This window comes from Schistocerca gregaria, chromosome 3 (genome assembly GCF_023897955.1).
Source record: "Schistocerca gregaria isolate iqSchGreg1 chromosome 3, iqSchGreg1.2, whole genome shotgun sequence".
Taxonomy (NCBI): domain Eukaryota; kingdom Metazoa; phylum Arthropoda; class Insecta; order Orthoptera; family Acrididae; genus Schistocerca; species Schistocerca gregaria.
Window position 1 is genome coordinate 273914004 of NC_064922.1, and position 26437 is coordinate 273940440.

Genomic DNA, 26437 nt, shown 5'->3' on the forward strand with positions numbered 1-26437 from the left:
GGCTGGGTGGGACCTGTGTGGAGGGTCGTTGGAGTGGGTGGCATCAGGGCAGATGACAGCAATAAATTGTGGTACATCATCTCTTGCTGGTGGCCAGCTGCCAGCGGTCTCAAAGCGTTAGAGGGCTCACTTAAATGCGGAGAAGTATAACCCCAAATAGTTCCCCTCCCTGGCTACATCTTGGGAGGGGCGAAAGGCTAAGGATGGCAGTGATACTTATTCGCCCCAGTACCTTGTCTGTACTCGAGTCGATTGGGAATCATTCATGTCAACGAAGCCTCAGTTTTTTGCGGAGCATTTAGAGGACAAGTTTGGGGAGGTGGAGGACTTGTCCAAATTGCAGTCAGGGTCGATCTTCATTAAAACAGCATCCTCTGTGCAGCCACGGGCACTACTCACCTCCGACTGGCTGGGGAATGTTTCTGTTTCCATTACGCTCCATAAGAGATCAAATATGGTCCAGGGTATTATATTTCACAGGGATCTTCTTTTGCAATGTGACAACAAGCTGCGTGCCAATTTAGTGGCAATGTGTCCATTTCAGCCGGCGTGTCCACCGGGGTCTGAGTGAATATCAGATTGCTACTGGTGCCTTCGTTTTGGTCTTAGAGGGTGACACATTACCTGAGAAGGTCATGGTAATGTCTACCGCTGTGATGTAAAGCCGTATATCCCTCCCCTGACGCAATGCCTTAAGTGCTGGAAGTTCTTCCATATGTCTTCCCGCTGTATTTGTAGAGTCATCTGTCGGAGTTGTGGACGGCCTTCACATCCCAGTACTCCCTGTGCCCCGCCTCCCATCTGTGTCAACTGCGGAGAGCATAATTCACTTGCTCACCGGACTGCAGGATTTTACAGAAAGAGATGAAAATTGTGGAATATAAGACCATGGACTGACTGACCTACACTAAGAGAGAATATGAGCACCTACATCCTGTGGCTATGACCACTTCATACGGTGCCGCTACGAGAACAGTTGTAGCCCCATCTGTTGTACCTATTACAGTCAGCACTCAGATTACACCTGCCCCTTTGATGGTGTGGGGCATTTCCCTCTCTGTTGCTCCTGCACCACCTACTTCGGAAGCAAACCCCCCCCCCCCCCCCCCCCCCTCTCCCAAGCCCCACTTCCCAGATGGAGAAGCATGTCTTCTTCAGCTCCTCTCTCCAGGAAGGGGTCCCCCTCTTCCTGGGTTCTGACCAATAGGAAAGCAGACATAAGCCAGTGGCTGCAGCAACCACAGGTAATTAGTCATAGGGCATCACGGTCCTCCTCTGTCTCTGGGACTGACCCAATGAAGCCCTCCCAGCCAGAATCGCCGAATGAACAGTGTTGGACGCAATGGACGTCGCTCGCACATGTACTCAATCGGCGGCAACAGGTGACCCTAAGGTGTAACCTGCCTCCTAGAGTGATCATGCCTTTCCAGCTTAGTGATGTTATCCTCCAGTGGAATTGCGGCGTTTTTTTCCACCACCTTGCTGAGTGCTGCCAACTTATCAGCCTTCCTTCTACATTGCTCTCCAGGAAACTTGGTTTCCAGCGATGCGAACCACCGCCCTCCATGGCTGTTGGGGTTGTTATAAGAATGCGGCAGCTTTGGGTATCTGGTGGAGTCTTTGTTTACGTCCTTAACTCTCTTTACAGTGTGTGTGTGTGTGTGTGTGTGTGTGTGTGTGTGTGTGTGTGTGTGTGTGTGTGTGTGTGTGTGTGTGTGTGTGTGTGTGTGTGTGTGTGTGTCATCAAACACCTTCAGAGGCTGTTGCTGTCAGGGTGTGGATGTCTCAGCCTGTTACTGTCTGCAGTCTCTATCTTCCACTGGATTGTGATGTCCCACAGCATGTATTGGCTGCTCTGATAGCCCAACTGCTGCCACCTTTTCTGTTACTGGGCGACTTCAACACCCATAACCCATTGTGGGGTGGATTGGTGGCAACAGGCCGAGGCACTGTCATTTTGCAAGTGTTGACACAGCTCAAACTTTCTCTTTTAAATAATGGTGCCTCCACACATTTCAGTATGGCACATGTCACGTACTCTGCCATCGACATTTCAGTCTGCAGCCCTGGCCTTCTACCATTTGTCCAATGGAGTGTACATGACGACTAGTGCGGTAGTGACCACTTTCCGATCTTTCTGTCACTGCTGCAGCACACCTCCACAGATGGGCTTTGAATAAAGGTGACTGGGACTTGTTTGCCTCCATTGCCAAGATTCAGCCTCTTTATCATGACACCATTGATGTTGTGGTTCACACGATCATCACCGGCATTGTTTCTGCAGTAGAATATAAAATTCCTGTTCTTCTGAATCCCCTTGGTGGAGAACTGTGCCTTGGTGGTCACTGGAGATCGCTGAGGCGATTAGAGATCGCAGGCGGGCCCTGCAGCGTCATAAGTGGCACCTCATTGCCTTTAAATGGCTTCATGCCTGAGCCCAACACCTTGTTTGCCAGTGGAAGCAGGAGTGCTGGGAAAGGTATGTCTCCACCATTGGCATCTGTACCTCTCCATCGCAGGATTGGGCCAAGATTAGGCGACTCTATGGCTATTGGACCCCTGTCAGTGTACCTGGGCTTTCCCTGAATGGAGGAGTCTGTACTGACTCCGACATGATTGCAGAACTCTTAGTGGAGCATTATGCTCGCAGTTCCGCATCTGCGAGTTACCTGCTGCCCTCCTCCCAGAAGTAGCGGTTGGAACGTCTGAGCCTTTCCTTCCATACCCCCCATCCCGAATCGTACAATGCTCCATTCAGTGAGTAGGAATTCCAAAGTGCCCTAGCCGCTTGCCCTGATATGGCTCCAGGGCTGGATCACATCCACTATCAGATGCTCAAACACCGCTCGGTGAACTGCCAGTGACACCTCCTAGACCATTTCAACAGTATCTGGGTTAAGGGTAAATTCCCATTGCACTGGTCGGAAAGTATCATCATCCATGTGTTGAAACCTGGCAAGGACCTGCTGGAGGTGTACAGTTGCCAGCCCATTAGCCTCACCAGCATTCTGTGCAAGTTCCTCGAACGCATGGTGAGCCAGAGGTTGAGTTAGTTACTTGTCTCGGGGCCTTCTGGCTCCATCACCAGGTGGGTTCTGTAAAGGTGGCTCTACCACCGATAATCTGGTCTGCCTGGAGTGTGCCATCTGTAAGGCATTTGCCCACCGTCAGCATCTGGTTGCAGTCTTTTTTGACATGCGGAAGGCATATGGTACCACATGGTGACATCACATCCTCACCACACCTCATGGTTGGGGTCTTAGGGGCCCACTCCCGATATTTCTTCAAAACTTTGTTGCTTCGTTCCTTCTGCATGCAAGTTGGTCCCTCCCATAGATCCTCCTGAGTCCAAGCGAATGGGGTCCTGCAATGCTCTGTCTCGAGTGTCTGCCTCTTTTTAGTTGCTATCAGTGGGCTAGCTGTAGCTATGGGAATGTCTGTATCGGCTTCTTTGTATGCTGAAGACTTTTGCCTGCACTTTAGCTCCACTGGCATTGCTATAGGATGCAGTCCTGAACCATCATGCACAGCTTCCATTTCTCGCCACCAAGACCTGCGTCATGCATTTCTGCTGACGTCGCACTGTTCACCTTGAGCCACAGGTTTATCTTGATGGCGAATCTCTTGCTGTGGTGGAGACGCATCAGTTTTTGGGCTTGCTTTATGATGCCCGGTTGACTTGGCTCCCTCATATTCGGCAGCTTAAACAAATGTACTGGCGCCATCATAACGCTCTTTGTTGCCAGAGTCACACCAGCTAGGGTGCCATTCGGTGTACCCTTCTACGGCTGTATTGGGCATTAATTCAGTCCCACCTTGATTATGGGAGCCTGGCTTACAGTTCGGTATCGCCTTCCATGTTGCAGTTGCTTGACCCCATACTTCACTATGGGATCCAACTCACAACCGGAGCTTTCCACATAAGCCGTGTAAGCGGAATACTTGTGGAGGCCGGTGTCCCTCCATTGCGGATCCGGTGCCTACATCTATTGGCTGCTTATCCAGCACTTGTTTGTAGCTTGCCCAGGCTTCCCAATTACCATCTCCTGTTCGCCAACTCAGTCACCCATCTTGCACAATGACGGCCCCGGTCAGGGTGTATGATCACCATCCGCGTCCGGGCTCTTGTCTCTGGGCTTGAGTTTTTCCCTCTCGCACCTCTTTTCCAGGCCCATATCCGTATACCCCCGTGGTGTGTGTCCCGCCCATGCCTTCAGCTGGATATTTCTCAGGGTTCGAAACACTCAGTCCCTCCTGAGGCCCTCTGCGGCTGCTTTCTTTCTACCCTTGCCGCATTTCATGGCTCTGCTGTGGCCTATACCGACGATTCAATGGTTGCCAGTAAAGTTGGTTATGCTATTACTCTTGGGGATCATTCTGAACAACACTCATTGTCAGCTGTCTGCAATGTTTTCACCGCAGAGCTTGCCGCCATCTCTCGCACCCTAGAGTATTTCTGCTCCTGCTCAAGTGAGTCCTTCGTTATCTGTAGTGACTCCCTGAGTGGTTTACGAGCTCTCAACTAGTGTTTTCCTCACTCTCGTCTGGTGGGTACCTGGGGTGATAAATGGCGCACCCTGCACAAACTCAGGTCGTTAAGGAGACTACTGGTGTATGGTGCTCCTCCTTGTGGGCCTCTCGCAAGGACTCTGTTGTACTCTGCCGGCTGCACATTGGCTTCTTCTGTATGGCGCACAGTTATTTATTGCGCCGTGATGACCCACCTCTCTGTCGCTGTGGTTCAGTATTGAAGTGGTCCACACTTTTTTGGACTGTCCGCTTTTAACTGTGTTGAGGCAGATGTTTGCACTGCCTGATACGCTCCCTGCACTTTAATAGGTGACGCTGCCATGGCAGGCTTAGTTTTGCATTTTATTCGAGCAGGGGGCTTTTATCACTCAATCTGAGGGTTTTTTCTTTTGTGTGTTACGTCTGGCCTTTGGCCTATGGTTTTAGATTGGGGTTTTTAGTGTGCGTCTTGGTGGTTGGCTTTTCCTTTTTTTGTTTCCATGGTTGGCCAACCACTGTAACACTCTGTGTGTTTTTTAATTCCTCTTTTCTGGTCTTTGTCTCTGTCTGTCTTGTTCTGTGTCGTCCCTTGTCATCTCTGTTGCTTGTTTTTATTCCTTGTGGGTTTCTCATGATCATGGAAAAAGGGACCGATAGCCTTTGTTGTCTGGTCCCTTCAACCCCCACAAACCAACCAACCGGGCATACAATGATAATATCGGTCTTAATCTCTTGTAGCTTTGTTACCTTTGGTGTGGGAATACAATTAATACTGTTTGCAAGCACGGACTGTGGCTCAACTATGTAAATTATGTGACGTGGAAGTTTGGGTCAGGTCAGGGAGTGTGTACAGGTAGCCAAAGTGGTTAAACAGGAAGTCCAGGTTAGAATTCCAGTCTAGCACAAATTTCCACATGACACTTATACAAGTGACTTCAAATAATTTGTAGTCGGTGAATAAATTTTGGTCCATAAATAAGTTTGCATAGCAGTGCCATGGATTTGTTTATAAATTTGGCCTTTTAAAGTGAAATACTTGAGTTAGGATGTGATTGTCTAAGAGGTTTAGGAAGCAGGTGGTAAGTTTGGTATCAAGACAATGTTGGGAAAGTAGTGTCTCATGGCCACACCATGGGCCTAAGGGATGTTGATGTCAAAGGATGTCGCAGCCAAAGTGACCAACAAGGAGTCTGGTGGTAAAGGAGCAGTAACTGTGGAGAGGAGGTAAAAGCAGCGAGCAGTGTCGTCAATGTAGGATGAGGACCACAAACAATATTTAGGAGATGTTGCTCAACAAAGGCAGAGGTTTGCTCTGTGGCAGCATTGTACCCAACCAAAATGGGATGACCAGTAGGGAGACGTGGGGGTTGGGTTCTAGAGTTTGGGGAGTAGATAAAAGGTAGGAGCATGGGGGGTTGCTGGCGTAAGGAGGGAAATGGTTTCAGGTATCGGATTTGTGAACCTAAATCCTTCAGAAACTGTTTGAGGTGATGTTGGACACCTTATATGGGATCATGATGGTAAGTTATGCACATAGTTGTTGGAAATTTGTCAGAGACCCTCAGCCACATAGTCACTGCAGTTCAAGACAGCTGTGGTGGAGGCCTTGTTTGTGGGAAGGCTGATAAGGTCTGGACTATTTTTCAGGTTATGAATAGCAGTGATATTGGACTCAATGGGGAAGGATGAAGTCAGGTTAAAAGTGAGTCCTTGCCTACCACCTGCCTGCTTCCTTCAGCTTAGGCAGCTGCTTTCAATAATCAGTCTTGGAGTGGCCACAGAAGTGTTAGCTTTGATGTCTGTCTGGTTGTGTGTGTGAATGTTCATATTTGTGCTAGAAAAAGAGCAACAGTTCAAAGTTAGTGTGAATGTTGTTTCCTGTTACATGTTTCTGTACACCACACATTCATCTACAATAGTTGACTGTTTGCCTTTCCCGTGTTTTATGTATTGCTCAATCCAAGAATTTTTGTTATTGCATTTGTTAACTTAGGGTACAACTTAACACACTAAATATAGCATTGTTAGGCCTATGAATAAGAGAACTGACTACAATGCCTGTAACTACTAGCTTGTCTCGTCCCTTACCTCATTTTCAAAGATTTTTGAGCAGATCGTGCATGAAAGAGTTGTCACCCATCTGTGTTGTAATGGGGTATTGATCCCATTATGGTTTGGATTACAGGAGAACTTTTCTACTGAGGCAGCTGTTTATACTCTGGCTGAGCACATAACTTTCTTATATGGTAAAATATTGCCAGTTGGGATCATCTGCAACTTAACAAAGGCATTTGATGGTGCCAATTATAATATTCTAATAGAGAAATTAAATCGTTGCAGGTTACGTGGTTCGTATGTGTAGTTTAGTTCTGTTGAAGAAACAGGATCCAGAAAGTGACACTAAAGTGTTAGAGAGACTCTATAATGGGGAGAAATAGCAATTAGAGATCGTGCAGTGCTTGATCGTCGCTCCCTTTTACTGTTCGTGCTGTTTTTTTTAACTACCTACCTTTTTACTTGCATCAGGAGACAGAATTAATCTGTTTTGTAAATAATATCAGCATTGTTGTCAAGCTGGAAACAGAGACATGGATTAGGAAAATAATGAATGTTGTTTTTATTGACGTTACCCAGTTTTATCTGCTTTGGCTAGCATTAGACTTATTAACATAGTGCACCAACAAATATTACACAGGGCAGAAAGGTTCATGGATGTACAAGTTGATGACACTGTAGCACAGAGTGGACCTTCTAACATGTTAAGGGTCAGCTACTTTTTGCCACTAGAATAAATTCCAAATTTGGAGAAGTTAAAGTATTTTACATATTGTCACTCATTTTTGTCAAATGGGATAGTACTCTTAAGATAACTCCTCATAGGCAAAAATATTTTTGTGCAAAAGAAAGTAATTAGAATTTGTACGGGTATCACACAAATACATCTTGCTGGTTTCTCTTAAGTAACTGGAAATATTTACCACAGCCTCACAGTAAATTTATTCACTAATTAAATTTTGCTGTCATCAATCATCTGCAATACTAAAAGGAAAAATCTTCTGCACTTCATTGTGGTGAGTCTAACTTTGGCACAGAAAGGAGTGAAATATGCAATTATAAAACTGTAACAGTGTGCTCATTGAGATATCCATGACAGCTGAAGTATCTTTTTTTGTCAAATATGCCAGGTGTTCCTCTATAGAAGTAGTTTAGATGAAACCACAGGGTTATTATAATTGAAGTTCCGGTTTCAAAACACTGAAAATGAAAAAATCCCACTAATTTGTCATTGTCCATTCAGTGTCATTTTGTCAATGGGTTCAGCTACAAATGACAGATGAATCACACCATGATGGCTGTACTGAGAGTTGCACATTAAACCAACCATACTATTCAGTGTATGTGACAAAACAAGTTTGGCATTAAACAATTGTGGCACTGTTAGTTAGGTAAGCCCATCCACCACATCAAGGTTGTACCACATCAGATGGGAAAAAGGTTTTAATTGTCCTGACTCCAAAAAGCAAGAATGAAATCTATTTTTAATTGTTGTGAGACTGGCACAAGACATGTTAAATATGCTGTACACAGTTTCTGCTACAAGTTGAAACTGAGAAACAGTATGTTCCACAACAGGTCGGAGTGTCTCGGGGGTAAAGTTCAGAATGCATTGCATAATATGTACTTTCGGTTCAGGTACTTCTGTGATTGGAGCACTGAACACATCATCTTTCAGGTGACCCAACATCCAGACGTCGCACAGATTACAATCAGGTTATCTGGATGGCTAGGCTGTAGGGAAATGACTGATAATTCTAGTATTTCCAAAATGCCTTTGCAGCAGATGCTTCACTGGCATTGTAATTTGCAGAGTAGCGCCATTTTGCATAAAAATGATTTTACCCACACATCCACATTGTTGAAGGGTCAGGACGACGATGGTGCATGAAAGACTCTTAGTGCTTACACTGTCCTTTTTGGAACTTTCACTTTTCATCTGATTTTGTGTAAAGGAAGACATACTTAATGATATTCATATAGAGAAAAGGGTTATTTCTTTTTTAATATGTAATTAAATTATCTTTCTCTCATATGTGTGTGTTATATCATCCTGTGCGTGTGTAACTGTGTGTTTACAACTTCAGGGTTTTTAGCTTAACAATAATGGAAATAACTTGCATAAAAAGTAGTGTAATAAGCAAGCATATCTGTAGTGTAATTTTTTATTCTGAGCATTTCATTATTGTCACAAATTGTTTCTCTCTTTTATTTCAGTCAAAACAAGCATATGAACGCCTCAATATTCCGAAGATATATCACCCATTTATATGTGGTGCAAATAACGAGCATGTGATTGCACTGATGAATGAAACAGGAGTGAGAATAAACATACCTCCTGTGTCAGTACAAAAGGATGAAATCACAATAGCAGGTGAAAAGGAAGGTGTTACAGTTGCAAAAGACAAAATCATGAATATCTACCGTGAAATGGTAAGTTTGTCCATTAAAAAGACATTTGTTGAAGGTGTGAAACATTTACATTGCAGTGTACAGTGGAACTTCATTTGTGCGCGCGCACACACACATACACACACACACACACACACACACACACACACACACACACACACACACATACATACACACACACACATACATACACACACACACACACATACATACACACACACACACACACACACACACACACACACACACACACACACACACCATGGCTATTGCAAATTACTCAGCACTTTTCTTTGTGAAGTCTATTAAATTCTATAGATGATCTGAACTATTGAGAACAATCTTATATTGAGTTTGTCGATCATATCTACTGAATTGTTTTGTTTATCTACCATTTTCAGCAGTATTGCTTGTTCATCTGAAGTAAAATACTTCAACATTTTCATATCAGGAAGTAGTTATTGTTAACCAAATATATAATGAATTGGAACATGTGAAATACCCAATTTTCATATTTTTGAAATAAAAATTGCACATTACAGTTGAGAAAGGACAAATAAAGTGCTAATTAATCAACAGATTTTAGGATCTATAGAAGAGGTAACATAAAATTCATAGACTGAATAAAGTAGGCACAATATACTTACTAGATGATGTGAAACTGCTAAAGCGAATTAATTTCATTGCAGTTTTATGGAAACTCACTTTTAGTAAAAAGAATTGTACACATCAGTCAGAACTTGTGCATACTTGTTGTGCACCAGTGTCAGAAGCTTGTGAAACAAAAAATGATTAGCTGTAATGGATGTTTGTAAATATTTGCTACAATGCATTTTTTGTGTATAATGACTCGTTTTGACATTTAGATCTCTTTATTTTGCTAGAGTAATGGTTTTTTTTTTCAGTTATAGCCATAGAAATAATAGCAGTAATTATTTACCCAACATCCTTGTAAAACAGGTATAGGATCTATTACATTAATTCAAGATAAAAAGTCATAAATATAGGTATTCGAGTATAAATGTGATTGGTAGTGGCCTTGTTGAAGTAACTATCCCAGCACTTGTCTAAAGTGATTTAGGAAACCTAAGTCTGGATGGCCAGGTAGAGAATAAGCCTCAATCTTCCCTACCCTTGGGGATAACAAATACTCTGCATTGTGATGATGTACCTAATGTACAAAGCTCTTATTTTTCTACATAAAAACAGGTTAGCTTAGTAATATAAAAAAATAATTGTACACTTTACATTTACTTCTCTGCACTACACACACACACACACTCACTCACACACTCACTCACTCACTCACTCACACACTCACTCACACACTCACTCACACACTCACTCACACACTCACTCACACACTCACTCACACACTCACTCACACACTCACTCACACACTCACTCACACACTCACTCACACACTCACTCACACACTCACTCACACACTCACTCACACACTCACTCACACACTCACTCACACACTCACTCACACACTCACTCACACACTCACTCACACACTCACTCACACACTCACTCACACACTCACTCACACACTCACTCACACACTCACTCACACACTCACTCACACACTCACTCACACACTCACTCACACACTCACTCACTCACACACTCACTCACTCACACACTCACTCACTCACTCACACACTCACTCACTCACTCACACACTCACTCACTCACACACTCACTCACTCACTCACACACTCACTCACTCACTCACACACTCACTCACTCACTCACACACTCACTCACTCACTCACACACTCACACACTCACTCACACACTCACACACTCACTCACTCACACACTCACTCACTCACACACTCACTCACTCACACACTCACTCACTCACTCACACACTCACTCACACACTCACTCACACACTCACTCACACACTCACTCACTCACACACTCACTCACTCACACACTCACTCACTCACACACTCACTCACTCACACACTCACTCACACACTCACTCACTCACTCACACACTCACTCACTCACACACTCACTCACTCACACACTCACTCACTCACACACTCACTCACTCACTCACACACTCACTCACTCACACACTCACTCACTCACACACTCACTCACTCACACACTCACTCACTCACACACTCACTCACTCACACACTCACTCACTCACTCACTCACACACTCACTCACTCACTCACACACTCACTCACACACTCACTCACTCACTCACACACTCACTCACTCACTCACTCACACACTCACTCACTCACTCACTCACTCACTCACTCACTCACTCACTCACTCACTCACTCACTCACTCACTCACTCACTCACTCACTCACTCACTCACTCACTCACTCACTCACTCACTCACTCACTCACTCACTCACTCACTCACTCACTCACACACTCACACACACACTCACACACTCACACACACACTCACTCACGACTTTAGGGTCACAACCATGGTGCCTGCTTATGTTGCAGCTTGATGTCTTCCATTCTCTCTGTCTGAATAACTGATGCACCTTCCCATCATGATGTGTGGCTCCTTGACGAGACATTGCTATTAAGTACTAGTGATAATAATGCCCATCCACCCTCGTCTACTTGTACTTCTATAACTAATCTTTGTGTAGTGTGCAATATCTAAGAGATGTGCTTTGAGTATTTGTTTCAAATAAATGTATCTTAGGAATTTCTTTGAAGTGTTTTGCAAGTTGTTATACTTAGGCAAGTTGTTATATTTGGCTTTAAGTTATTATTTTGAGCAGAGGAAAGAGGTTAGAATGAAAACTGTGTTTAAAACAGGTCATTTATTGTACACGGACATGACAGGTCATGGTATAGCAATAGACACATATGCAGATGGCAATAGTATCGTGTACAGAATATATAAAACGGCAGTACATTGGCAGAGCTGTCATTTGTACTCGTGATTCATTTGAAAACATTTCTGACGTGGAATGCAGAATGGTAGTTAAACATGTGGGATATTCCATTTTGGAAATTGGTAGAGAATTCAGTATTCCACGATCCAGTGCCAAGAATGTTCAAAGAATACTGAATTTCAGGCATTATCTCTCACCACTGACAATGCAGTGGCATATGGCCTTCACTTAATGACAGAAAGCAGTGGCATTTGTGTAAAGTTGTCAGTACTGACATACAAGGAACATTGTTAAATAACCGCAGAGGTCAATGTGGGACATATGATGAACATATCAGTTAGGACAGTGCAGACTTTGGCATTTATGGGCTATGACAGCAGAAGACTGACCAGAGTGCCTTTGGTAGCAGCATGACATTGCCTGCAGTGCCTCTCCCTCGGCTTCGGAACATTGATTAGGCCCTACGTGACTGGAAAATGGTGACCTGGTCAGATGAGTCCTGATTTCAGTTATGAGCTTATGGTAGGGTTTGAGTGAGGCACAGATACCATGGAGCTGTGGACCCCAGTTGTCAATAAGGCATTGTGCAAGCTGGTGGCTCCACAATGGTGTGGGCTGTACTCACAAGTAATGGACTGAGTCCTCTGGTCCAACTGAACTGGTTATTAACTGGAAATTTTTATGTTTAGCTACTTGGAGATCATTTGCATTCCACAACAATGGAATTTTTATGAACGACAATGCACAAAATTACTGATTGATTTGAGGAACTCCTTGGACACTTTGACCAAGTGATTTGACCACCCATTTCGCCCAACATGAATCCCATGAACATTTATGGGACATAGTCAAGAGGTCGGTTCATGGCCAAAATCCTGCACTGGCAACACTTTTGCAGTTATGGATGGCTATTGTGTGAATTTTGGTAGGATTTATACTAAAACTTATTGTTTTCTGCATTGTAACTGCTGAACATTTGAACTGACTGAGTTATTGATTTTCCTTTTTCAGGAGAAAAAATGTACTGTGGTGTCAGTAGAGGTTCAAAAGGCTAAGCATAAATACATCATAGGCACCCGTCGAACAGGTATACAAGAAATCCTCAGAGAAACTGGTGTTAGTGTGGAAATGCCTCCTCAAGATTCAAGTACAGGAACAATTACATTGAGGGGTCCACATGATCGGTTAGGTAGAGGTAAGTGTTTGCCCTCTTCCTGTGATAAGTAGTAAACAGTGTTGAGTGCTGAACAGATGGTCAGTCGCAATATGATTGAATCAAAAGAAGGGGCGCAGTTGTCTGTTTTTAACTACATGTGCTCTGATGTAGTGTCATTCCTTCCAGCACTAAGAGTACTATGTTGCTCGCAGCACTGGGTCAATATTTTTCTTTGAAATTATATATAACATATTGTGCAAGCAAAGTGTGAGGGTTTTCATAGGAGTAACTGAAGCAACTGCTCCGTGGGTGAGTTTCTTGCAGAACTCACTGATAATTCTTTGGCCCAGATTAGATTCCCACTGTTACTAACATTTTTTTTTGTAATTTTGTTTTAGTTCTTAATGTGCTAAACAATTATAAAATTTAAATACATTTAAGAGTTCAGTTTATATGTGCAAAATTAATAGTTTCGATACAGTTATGAATACTATCCTTGTAAGTCAAAAAGGCTATAGACCACCACGTTGTAGCACATTGGCGAAATTTTGCATTTGTGCTACTGGTTAGTACCATGACTCATAATTCTTAGAGGTTTGACTCCACCTACAGGTGTTCATTGTTCATATTATGGTCATTATTTCTAAAATATTTATCTATTATTGTCATCTCATTTTGTCTCCTGTTAACCCGTGCATTATGTATGTATGTATTGCAATGTCATTACTGAATTGTTACATATAAAGTACAGAAGTTTTTACAACTAAGCACATTAAGATTTATTATCTTCGAAAATTTTGTATATCTTGAGCAGTTATTCATTGAGGGTGCTTCCACATTCTGTTTTTCATTATCATCATATTGTGGCTTATTTTACAAAGTGTGGCAGAGAATTGCTACTGGAATATATACTTTGATTGTTCTTCAATGTTGTCAGCTTGTATGCCTTATAAGATTTGTTTGGTCTCTTCCTTTTTTAGCCTTGACTATGGTGTATGATAAAGCAAATAGTATGGAAACTGATGTGGTTGAAGCTCCAAATTGGATTCATAAGTATATTATTGGCCGCAAAGGGGCAAATATTAGAACAATTACTCAGGATTTGCCAAAGGTAGATAATCTTGAGGAATTTTAATTACTCAAAATTTGTGTTTGATAATGTTATATAGACTGCAATGGATTGCACAAGACTTGCTATTATTTTACTTTCTTTAGATGTGATGGTGTGGGTTGTCTTATTTTAGGTTCATGTTGAATTCACTGATAAAGAGGACAAGATAAAAATTGAAGGACCCCCTGAAGAAGTGGAGAAAGCAAAACAGGAATTGCAGAAGATGGCAAATGATTTGATCAATAAACTAACATATACTCAAATGACAGCTGACCCAAAATTTGCAAAACACATAATTGGGAAAAATGGTGTTAATGTTAACAGAATGAAAACTGACCTGAATGTTCTTATTAACATTGGTGAGAGTGATGGCATTACCACTATACACATTGAAGGTAATAAAGAAGGTGTACAAAAAGCTCAAGAGGTAAGGTTACTTGTGTTTATGAATTTAATTTTGATTTCTCATGAAGTACTTTCAGAAATCAGTTTAATAATGTGTGTATGTTTTAAAGGAACTTAAAGAGATGTTACATAAACTTGAAAATGAGAAAGAAAAAGATATCATCATAGAGCATGGTTTCTTTCCAACAATAATTGGTGCTAAAGGTGAAAACATACGTGAAATAAGAGAAAAGTTTAATCAGGTGCAAATAACTTTCCCCGGACCAGGTGTGTACATTATTTCTTTATAAAAAATAAATTAAATAGAACTGAACATGTTGATTGCCGTAGTTCGGTAGTGGCGTGTATGTATTGGATGTTTAAGGAAATCTTCTAGCATTACGATAGCCCTAAATGATATTTTCTGCCTATTCCCCAATTGTAATCACAAGTGTTTGTTTGAAGTTTTACTGTTTTTGAGAGTAGTTATTGAATTTCAACTGAATTCTGGATACAATGTGAATGTGTTCCTCTTTATTTGTATAAATGTTGCTTCTTCTTCTTCTGTTTCTGTACGTTTAGTGGTCCCTGATGTACTCATTCAGTCTTTAACCTCACAATTCCCAGCAAGTTTGCTTAATTCTTAACTTTCTTCCTTTAAGTTGTGTTTTGTAGAGGTGAAAGCTGATTGAGGTATAATCACCTAAACACTGGAACAGCATGTTAATAGTGGTGTCTTTTAGATACTTTGTTTCGTTCTGACTTCAGACCGGAGGTCATTCTTAATCTCAATTCATTACTGTGCATATTATTTCTGCTGTTAGGATGTTACTTTGTTTCTTTCGAGGTGGTCTAATACTTTAGAATTGCTAAAAGTGTACTTCCCTTATAATTAATTTTTTCCATTTGGTGCTTCTCTCTTTTTTTAAGGGGAAAAAAAACCTTGAATGCTGCGTGTGTCCTATAGAGTTTAACCAGCTTTTAATTTGCTTCCAAGAGATACTGTATGAAGATTGGAAACACTAGTATTCCAGAAATGCATTGGAATTCTCCCATCTTTGTAAAGTCATTTCAACCCTTGTTGAAAGGGTTGTTCCAAAGATACACCAGGGGGGGAGGAGGAGAGATGCATTACATTTTTGGCACCGTGTACCATGAAGGGAATGAGGATTTCTTGACTCACATTGTGAATCGGAGGGGAGATGTGGATGTTTCAGTAGATCCAGAAACGAAATACTAGTTCTTATAATTCAGGCACATGTCCTTGCCATGAAGCCAAAGTAAGGTTAGTTCAGACTACATGGAAGTTTATGTGCAGATTTTTTTGGGAAGAGAAGATGAATTGCTAAGTGTTGCACCACACTCCAATCAGTGCTAAACCTTGTCACAACATCCCACACAAATTACTTTGATCAGCATAAAGTGATGTGGCATACTAAGACAGTGTTGTTTCCATCCATGACAATGCTTGCTCTCATGAAGAGGATAAAATGTAGTGAGTTACTTCAAATGCTGGAAAAAAATTCCTAGTTTGTTATACACCCCGTACTTTGCTTTGTCTTCTTTTAATTTCTTGTTAAACCTGAAATAATTCCTTGCTGGCTTGGAATCCCAGGATAACAATGGTGTCAGGCAAGGTGTTTGTATCATCACAGGTGGAATAAATTTTCAAAATGTGGATGTGGAATATACTCTCTTGTGATGTCACCACATTCGCAGATTGCATTTTGAATGCTGTTAGCTGGTAGTGGTAATTATGGTCTTCGTGCTCCTAATAGTTCCCTTTTAATGCTCCTTTCTCACAGTACCCATTTTCTTGCTAAGCAAAGCTTTTTAATGTTGTATTTTGTTGTGTTCAGTATTTTCTGTGGGTTTTATCATCTCCTGTTTCTGAAACATTGTCCAGTTCTATGGCAATAACAAGAGATGTATATCTGGAGTAGAAGTTTTTTCAGTAAATTTGTTTCGTGTTACAGGTGAAAAACGTGATGTCGTTAAAATAAGAGGTCCTCGGGAAGATGTGGACAAATGTCACAAACATTTAATGAAAGTTGTGAAAGAGCTGACTGAAGGTAGCTGCATGCTTGAAGTGCCAATTTTTAAACAGTTCCACAGATTTGTTATTGGCAAAGGAGGTGCAAACATAAAAAAGGTAGTTAGTTTTCAGTAAATAAATTTTCAGAAACTTTTTTCTACTTGTATGGTAACGACAGAAAATGCTGTAATAGATATTTGAAATTGAATTGAACATGTGGTGACTGTGACTGCGTGCATGTGTGCGAGCTTGTGGGAGGGGGGGGGGGGTCGAGCTGCAGCTCCGTTTTCTCTCTTCAAACGGGACAAATCATTTGGTGTCATTATTTATCTTTTTTTTACATTGTGGATCAAAGAGCAAATAGTATGTCATGTTATACAATTCGTTATACTCTCCTTGAGAATAAATCATCTTAAGTTCTTCCACATTATTTCAGATTCGAGATGAAACACAGACAAGAATTGACCTTCCTTCTGAAGGAGAGAAAAGTGATGTCATAAGAATAACTGGAAAGAAAGAGAATGTTGAGGAAGCAAAAAGACGTATTCAAGAAATACAGAATGAACAGGTCAGTGGTCTGATGCTTAGACGTCATTCTCATCCTGGTTAAGTTTAACAGAAATTGTTTTAGGTGGTAATACTTTTTTACAAGTGATTATAAAGATTATTCTGGTAATATTTCACTTAGAGCTTTAAACTACATTGTTTGAATGCAGTGAAGGTGGTGAGATAATGTAACCACATAGTCTGAATAAATAATACTAGTTTATTTCCAGTTTAATTTCATTTCAAGTAAATGACTTGTTATGTAGAAACAAAATGAAAGTTATTAGTGGCAGGAAGATAATGTCACAGAGAGAGGTGGTGGTTCAGGGACTACTTGCTGTTAGAATGAGTCATAAAATATGCACATGTTGTAAAACTGCAAGGTGACACTTAACATGAAATGAAGTGTAAATATTCAGAATTTAGAAAGATTGGACAAAGTCCAGCACCAGAATTAAGTAATTAGAGATAAACTTTGAGACTCAGCTTCGGTTTGTGATATGTTTACTGAAACACTAATTATTTCAAATTAAACAAACCATTGCATTGTATTTGAAATAATCAGTACACACATAACTACTCCTAAATTAAATGTGTTTAAGATGTTTGTGTCGTGAAGAAATTTTATGAAGCTGAGCTACTTATAATCTGTTTACAAAGATATCAAAGAAGTCTCCCTAGATCAGGTTCACCAGATGTCTGTTGATTTGAGCCCACTCACTGTTAGTGTCCGGTCAGTGCTAAGCTCGGTGATGCAACACAGAACCTTGCGTATCTACATCTACATCGGTACTCTGCAAATCACATTTAAGTGCCTGGTAGAGGGTTTATCGAACCACCATCACAATATCTTTCCATACGAGCTCTGATTTCCTGAGAAGATTCCGACGCAACGAAAAACGTCTTTCTTTTAATGATGTCCAGTCCAAATCCTGTATCATTTCAGTGACACTCTCTCCCATATTTCGCGATAAATCAAAACGTGCTGCCTTTCTTTGAACTTTTCCGATGTACTCCGTCAGTGCTATCTGACCGCGCAGCAGTATTCTAAAAGGGGAGGGACAAGCGTAGTGTAGGCAGTCTCCTTAGGTCTGTTACATTTTCTGAGTGTCCTGCCAATAAAACGCAGTGTGGTTAGATTTCCCCCACGACATTTTCTGTGTGTTCTTTCCAATTTAACTTGTTCGTAATTGTAATACCTAGGTATGTAGTTGAAATTACGGCTTTGATTTGACAAATTTATCGCGTAACCGAAGTTTAACGGATATCGTTTAGCACTCGTGTGGATGACCTCACACTTTTCATTATTTAGGGTCAACTGCCACTTCTCGCACCATTCAGGTATCTTTTCTAAATCGTTTTGCAGTTTGTATTGATGTTCTGATGACTTTATTAGTCAATAAATGACAGCGTCATGTGCAAACAACCGAAGACGGCTGCTCAGATTGTCTCCCAAATCGGTTATATACACTCCTGGAAATGGAAAAAAGAACACATTGACACCGGTGTGTCAGACTCACCATACTTGCTCCGGACACTGCGAGAGGGCTGTACAAGCAATGATCACATGCACGGCACAGCGGACACACCAGGAACCGCGGTGTTGGCCGTCGAATGGCGCTAGCTGCGCAGCATTTGTGCACCGCCGCCGTCAGTGTCAGCCAGTTTGCCGTGGCATACGGAGCTCCATCACAGTCTTTAACACTGGTAGCATGCCGCGACAGCGTGGACGTGACCGTATGTGCAGTTGACGGACTTTGAGCGAGGGCATATAGTGGGCATGCGGGAGGCCGGGTGGACTTACCGCCGAATTGTGGGCGTTATGTTGCAAGTTAATACATCTCTTGAGTGATTGAGTTCCACGCTCATCATAGGGTGCGGCAAAAGCTCTTCCCAGCCCTCTTGGAAGTGCAAGGAGAAGTACTTTTTAGAATAAAAAATAATAATGTTGTTGAATGTTCTCAGCAAGTGAGCAAAAATAAGTTGCTTCACCACCTTTCTCAGCTTATTAAATGACCAGTGATGTTTGCAGCAGCAAGCTTCAGCTCTATGAGAAGAATTTGAAATTTTTGCAAAGATACCATATTTGCTGGTATGTAAGAGACTTTTTTCCTTTGAAAATGTAATGTAGAGGCTCCATTTATTCAAATTTCTGTTTTCCAACTTGAAGCAATTTATTGTTAGCTTCCTTGCTTATTTGGAGCATTTCAGGCGTATAGAGTTCAGGGGATGTACATGCATCATGAATAATGATTTGTATATTGTTCTTTCAAGCTTCAGTTGGTATTGTTTACGGTGGAGATCCACTTTTCATACTTGTAATCTGGTTTTATTTGCAAACTATGACTGAAAAACCTGAAAGTGATTACATGTGCTAAAGAATATGGAAACAGGACAGCACAAAGGCATTATAGGTTCCTTCAACAGAAAAAAGATAAGAATTTGATGGAATTGGGAAGAGGTTTTAAAGAAAGTACCTTGCAGTAAATGTAATCTAAAAAGAGGAACTGTTAATGGCCAAAACTTGAAGCAGAACTCAGTACTTACATTTTAGAAAGCCAACTGGTAATTTCAGTTTGTACGAAAGTGATCATTCATCAAGCAAAAGCAATATTCACTAACAAAGGGATCACTGACTTCAACATCAAATAAAGATTTATCAGGAGAGATTGGCTTTGTATACAGACCAAGACAAAATTTTTACAGAAGATGCCAGTCAAATAAAAATAACAAATTGTTGAATTTCATTGATTTGACATAATCTCAAGGAAAAAAGAAAAGAAACTTCCACAAATTGGAAATGTAGATGAAACCCTGCTAACCTTTGATGTGCCTTCTAACAGATGTGTGGATTCCAAGGGCGCAACAAGCATTATGTTTCAAACTTAAGGGCATGAGATAATTCATTGCACACTTGCTTTATCCTGCTGTACTGATGGAACAAAATTGCCACCACATTTGATTTTTAAAAGAAAGATGCTTCCTAAGGAACAATTGCTGAAAGGAGCGTTTGTCCATGTACACAAAGGCTGGCTGGCTGGATGGGTGGAGGAGGAATGATGTTGATAGATAAAACTTGGTCTAGGTGACCTGGAGGCCTACTGAAGAAGCCTGTCCTATCAGTAAGGGATCAGACATTAAAAATCGACTGAATGAATTGAAGACTCAGTTTGAATATGTATCAAGGGACCATTCAAGAAACCTATGGAAGAGGAATAGAACAGACAGATGCAATGTACACATTTCGAAACTGCACCTTCAGGAAGGAAGAGACAACCTAGCATTTCTCAAGTTTGAGTGTAGGTCAAAGCGTCATAGGGCTCTATAAAAACTGAAGCACAGATCAAACTATTTAAGAAGTGTTTAATCAGTAATGCGCTGGCTGATATGGAAGACAATTTATTGTGTGAGGCTTCAGGTTCTGACAACCAGCTTGAAGTGTTTATTCCTTCAGCCCTGAGGATGAATTTTGCAGATTTGAGGTTGAAAATTAAAAGGTGAGCACTTTCTTCTGCTTCTATTGCCTAGATATTTGATGTATGTGAACATAAGTATTATAATTGCTATATTAAGTGACAAATTTTTCCCCTAATAAAAACCTTTAAAAGTGTGGTGCGTCTTTTATGCCAGTGCAACTTACACCTGGCAAATGCAGTAATCCTGGGAAATCACCAGAAACTCCTGATAAATTTCAATTCAAATTCTTCAGTTCAACAGCGCTTTGGAACTGTCTTGCTCTTTGTCTGAACTACTTTCTGGTTACGTTTCTCTTGCAAGCAGAGGTCCCCAGGAGTGGTATTGATGATTTAAAACCAAATGTGTGGCTATGTAGGGTAGTGTCCTAGGTGTTTTCTCTCACACTGCAACCATGTACCATTGTGGGTCCTCAGTTGTGAGAAAATAACATGAAAGAATTTCCTGTGACCCACTGCATGATTAAAGCTGCAGTAAAAATGTTGATTTTTGAAACCTCATGTCAGCATTAAGTTATATGGTGGGTATGCCAAAGAAAGTGGACAGGAGTCCTATCACGTGTTAATTATTTTTTACATTGTTCATTATTTACATTCAATTAATTGTGGTTGCATGATGTGATACCTGGGAACATAACCAACCAGTTATGTAAGTTGTTTCAGAAAGTTGATCTCACCTTTCCTTGCAAGCAACTATACATTCTGCAAAGAACATAGTCTTACTTTGACTTCTTTTACTCTTTTTCTCTTAGGCCAAGATGCACTGAGAAAATCCAGTTGGCTAACATCGTTGGGGTTGTCATGTGACAAACAATCAAAGACCTCTATCTAATGCAGATGATTGCTCCCAGTCTGTGGATATTTTGAAGTGTACTTGAGGAAAAGTTTATTCGGGCTTGGGGTTTTCTGTCTGTGAGGAATATTTTGCTGATGATGGCATTAGGGAAGCCACAGAAATATTCTGTATGGATGAAACTTGCAGAGATAGTAATATGATAGGAAATGTAGACAGAAGGATGATGTGGTGTTATGAGATGGGGAACCACCTGTAAGAGACGTATTATTGGAATTGTTTGATCAAGCAAGGGGTCATCAGGGAGGCCCATTTAGAATTTTGGGCTAAATCCACAAAAAGTAACAACTGAGGTCAGTTGAATTTTGAAAACTTGGAGACTGTTTGTGAATATGATTCTCCAATATCTTCCTTCAAAGGCAGTCATTGTAGTGGAAAATTCTCCACACCATAAGGCAGATGGACAAAATAACACGAGGGAGGATCTTGCAGTGGCTGCAAAAGAGGCGTTTTGCTGCAGTGAGAACTCGAGAAGGCAGGCTTTTCATGAACATAAGTGTGATAAAAAGTGGTACGTGGTTGATGGAAGTGGCTAAAGAGAAAGGCCACATGTCTGTCTCCTGCCCTATAATTGTGATTTAAGTGCAGTGGAAGTGGTACGGGCAAAACTGAAAATGTTGTTCAGGGAGTGTAGCATATCAGCAGATGTCTAATAACAATCTGTTAATAACTGCCTGTGACTGGGAAGAGTACTGCAGGAAGGTCCAGCAACTAGAAGAAATAGAAATCTATCCTTAGATTTCAATAATTGTTCAAGGCGAACTAGTGCAAGTGGTCAAAAAATATACTTCAGTGTTTTGGCTTTGGGCATTTAAATCATTACAAGGAAAATGAAACTCTGCTTACCAGTTAGGAAGTGGAGTGCATGTTGAGTGCCAAAGGACAAGGGTTCACAAATATGACAGATAACTAAACTATTGCAACTGAAATTTCCAGTGAAGACCCATTGATTGATAGGAATTGATGAAAGAAAGTTCATGCAATTTTTTTTTCCATAACAAAGATGTGGAAGTTACTCAATGAGTTTTGAATTCTCTCTGTCAAGGAAATGCATTTTACAGTGCAAGATTATTAGGTTTGCATATAAGTATAGGCTGTTGTTACAGTAAACTTGGAGTTAGCATTGATTCGACATCTCTGTTTTATGTTTTACATGGTTTTGTGTAACTGTTTAGTCATTTTTTTCTTCTCTTGGCTGGACTAGGTGACTTGGGAAGATGCAGTATGTGTTCTTGATATTAGTTATGTATAGAAATGTGGTACTTGCTGAACTGTGTTGTGTGTGTGTTGTGTGTGTGTGTGTGTGTGTGTGTGTGTGTGTGTGTGTGAGAGAGAGAGAGAGAGAGAGAGAGAGAGAGAGAGAGAGAGAGAGAGAGAGAGAGAGAGAGACTCACTAGACTCACTATACTCACTATGATATTTATTTTTAGGCAAACATAGTGACAGAAGAAATTACTATCCCTCCAAAATTCTACAACTCCTTAATTGGGGCAGGTGGAAAACTGATACATACAATCATGGATGAGTGTGGTGGAGTCAATATAAAGTTCCCACCAGCTGAAAGTAACAGTGACAAGGTAATGAAATTTAACTACTGCACCGTGTAACATATATCAGTGGAAACATTGTGGTTAGTGTAATATCAGTTAACTCTTCATATCTTACATTTTACAAAGTATCTACTTTAAGTAGTGTGTAAAGCCAATTTCTGTACAAAGAAGGCTTAAAATTTTTGTTTTATGTTTACTGTGGTAATGTGTGTTAATATCATTAAAGTGTTGAAATTCTATGTGCTCTCTATCACAGGCTCTATGAAATCAGTGCACAAATCTAGGTGGTGTTCTTATATTTGAAATAAGTAGAATATTATCAATTAAAAGAGCAACGTACTATTTCACAGATGGCTTACCAAGGCCTAATGCTGATTCACTCTTGTACAGGTTACAGTACGGGGTCCGAAGGATGATGTTGAGAAAGCATGTCAGCAACTCCGGGAACTGTTAAATGAGCGGCAGCTCTCCAGCTACACAGCCGAAGTTCGTGCCAAACCACAACATCATAAATTCCTCATTGGCAAAAATGGTGCAAAAATTAAAAAGATCAGGGATACGACTGGTGCCCGTATTGCGTTCCCTACTGAGGATGATCAAGACAAAGAAGCAATCATAATTATTGGACGAAAAGAGGCTGTGGAAAAAGCAAAGGCACTGCTTGAAGAAGATATTAAAGAAATAGTCAGTTTCTGTAACATTTGGGAACTATTATTTCTCATTCGATATCTGTAATAAAGTTGTGTTTAATGGTAAACTCTACATTTTTGCTTTCAGGATAATACTGTGGAAAGTGAAATGACTGTTGATCCGAAACATCACCGTCACTTTGTTATGAGGCGAGGTGAAGTGCTTAATAGGATATCAGAGGAATATGGGGATGTAAAGATATCCTTCCCACGTCCTGGTGTATCGAGTGACAGAGTCGTTTTGAAAGGAGCCAAAGAATTCATTGAATTGGCAAAACAGCGCATTCAGGAAATTGTCACTGATCTGGTTAGTATAATTTGGTGTCATCTGTGAGCAACTACTTGCAGATAAGTACCCCAATTGGCTTCAGATATATGGTACTGATTTATTTTGGGATTATCAGATATGTTACTAATTTGGGTCTCCATGTTCAGAGATATTTGATGCTGATATAACTGTAAATAAAGTTTGGGTGGCCGTAATGAAGCTTCATATAATATACGAAGTATAACTGTACTGTATGTTGAATCATGACCATAGTAAATGACCTATTTTTATTCAATGTGGAGATTTACTTTCTGTATACATTACTAAATTGAGAAACAGGGTACTGCGCTGCTGAGGCCTTAATGATGTTTGTTTCGGTGCGCAAAGTACTCAAGGGCTATACATGTATCTGTATCAGAATAACAGTGTGTTTGATGTTGAAGCACAATTGAGTGTGGAAGGGGGTGATGTCAGTTTGCATAACCATGTGTGTGCATTATGTTTGTAGAAGCAACAGCTGTGTGGTTCCCTACTGGACTACCTTCTTGCGCCACCTATTAATGTACAGTGTTGAGGTTACTTTACAGGATCATTATATCCATGTAACTTAACAAACACACTCCCATTTGTAAAATTATACTTTGCTCCTGTTCTTTGTACACTCCTGGAAATTGAAATAAGAACACCGTGAATTCATTGTCCCAGGAAGGGGAAACTTTATTAACACATTCCTGGGGTCAGATACATCACATGATCACACTGACAGAACCACAGGCACATAGACACAGGCAACAGAGCATGTACAATGTCGGCACTAGTACAGTGTATATCCACCTTTCGCAGCAATGCAGGCTGCTATTCTCCCATGGAGACGATCGTAGAGATGCTCGATGTAGTCCTGTGGAACGGCTTGCCATGCCATTTCCACCTGGCGCCTCAGTTGGACCAGCTTTCGTGCTGGACGTGCAGACCGCGTGAGACGACGCTTCATCCAGTCCCAAACATGCTCAATGGGAGACAGATCCAGAGATCTTGCTGGCCAGGATAGTTGACTTAAACGTTCTAGAGCACGTTGGGTGGTACGGGATACATGCGGACGTGCATTGTCCTGTTGGAACAGCAAGTTCCCTTGCCGGTCTAGGAATGGTAGAATGATGGGTTTGATGACGGTTTGGATGTATCTTGCACTATTCAGTGTCCCCTCGACGATCACCAGAGGTGTACGGCCAGTGTAAGAGATCGCTCCCCACACCATGATGCCGGGTGTTGGCCCTGTGTGCCTCGGTCGAATGCAGTCTTGATTGTGGCGCTCACCTGCACGGTGCCAAACACGCATACGACCATCATTGGCACCAAGGCAGAAGCGACTCTCGTCCCTCCATTCACGCCTGTCGCGACACCACTGGAGGCGGGCTGCACGATGTTGGGGCGTGAGGGTGTGTGGGACCGTAGGCCAGCTTCATGGAGACGGTTGGGAATGGTCCTCGCCGATACCCCAGGAGCAACAGTGTCCCTAATTTGCTGGGAAGTGGCCGTGCAGTCCCCTACGGCACTGCGTAGGATCCTACGGTCTTGGCGTGCATCCGTGCGTCGCTGCAGTCCGGTCCCAGGTCGACGGGCACGTGCACCTTCCGCCGACCACTGGCGACAACATCGATGTACTGTGGATACCTCACGCCCCACGTGTTGAGCAATTCGGCGGTACGTCCACCCGGCCTCCCGCATGCCCACTATATGCCCTCGCTCAGTCCGTCAACTGCACATACGGTTCACGTCCACGCTGTTGCGGCATGCTACCAGTGTTAAAGACTGTGATGGAGCTCTGTATGCCACGGCAAACTGGTTGACACTGACGGCAGCGGTGCACAAATGCTGCGCAGCTAGCGCCATTCGACGGCCAACACCGCAGTTCCTGGTGTGTCCGCTGTGCCGTGCGTGTGATCATTGCTTGTACAGCCCTCTCGCAGTGTCCGGAGCAAGTATGGTGCGTCTGACACACCGGTGTCAATGTGTTCTTTTTTCCATTTCCAGGAGTGTATTTCTCAACAAAAGCAACAGGAAGTGCACTGATTTTACAATAATCAGAATTAATCACATTCAGTTGTCTTACTCAGTACATAAGAGTGTTAAAATGGATCTGAATCATTTATGTAAATTCAATAACAAACAACATTTAAAATAACTGCTTGAGCACTTACCAATCACTGTAGTGTGCATGTAGAGTTTTATATTTTTGCAGAGGAGTATTCCTTAGTAATAAAGAGTTTTACTGTGCAACTGCAGTACACAAGATTCAATCAAAAATACGAAATACAGACACTCAAATAAAAGACAAATTAAGGCAAAGGGTAAATGCTAGTTAGTTCAGAACCATTTTCTTCCCAGACATTGTCATTATTTGAGCTCTGGGCAGAGGATGCGTCACTGGAATTGTCTAAGGATATAATTATATTGTCAATATTATTCTCTACACTCCACTTTTCCATGCTTCTTTAACAA

At 41.5% G+C, this 26437-nt stretch overlaps 1 protein-coding gene across 3 annotated transcripts in view; it reads left to right on the plus strand.

Moving 5' to 3' along the window:
• Positions 1 to 26437, plus strand: part of LOC126355052 (vigilin) — a 171106-nt gene that overhangs the window by 92676 nt on the left and 51993 nt on the right. For all 3 annotated transcript variants that reach the window (XM_050005206.1, XM_050005207.1, XM_050005205.1), the window contains exons 6-15: positions 8782 to 8997; positions 12885 to 13068; positions 14010 to 14140; positions 14274 to 14567; positions 14656 to 14812; positions 16501 to 16676; positions 16996 to 17127; positions 22862 to 23008; positions 23372 to 23665; positions 23759 to 23977. In XM_050005206.1, the coding sequence (XP_049861163.1) occupies positions 8782 to 8997; positions 12885 to 13068; positions 14010 to 14140; positions 14274 to 14567; positions 14656 to 14812; positions 16501 to 16676; positions 16996 to 17127; positions 22862 to 23008; positions 23372 to 23665; positions 23759 to 23977 (1950 nt within the window). The remainder of the gene's footprint in view (positions 1 to 8781; positions 8998 to 12884; positions 13069 to 14009; positions 14141 to 14273; positions 14568 to 14655; positions 14813 to 16500; positions 16677 to 16995; positions 17128 to 22861; positions 23009 to 23371; positions 23666 to 23758; positions 23978 to 26437) is intronic.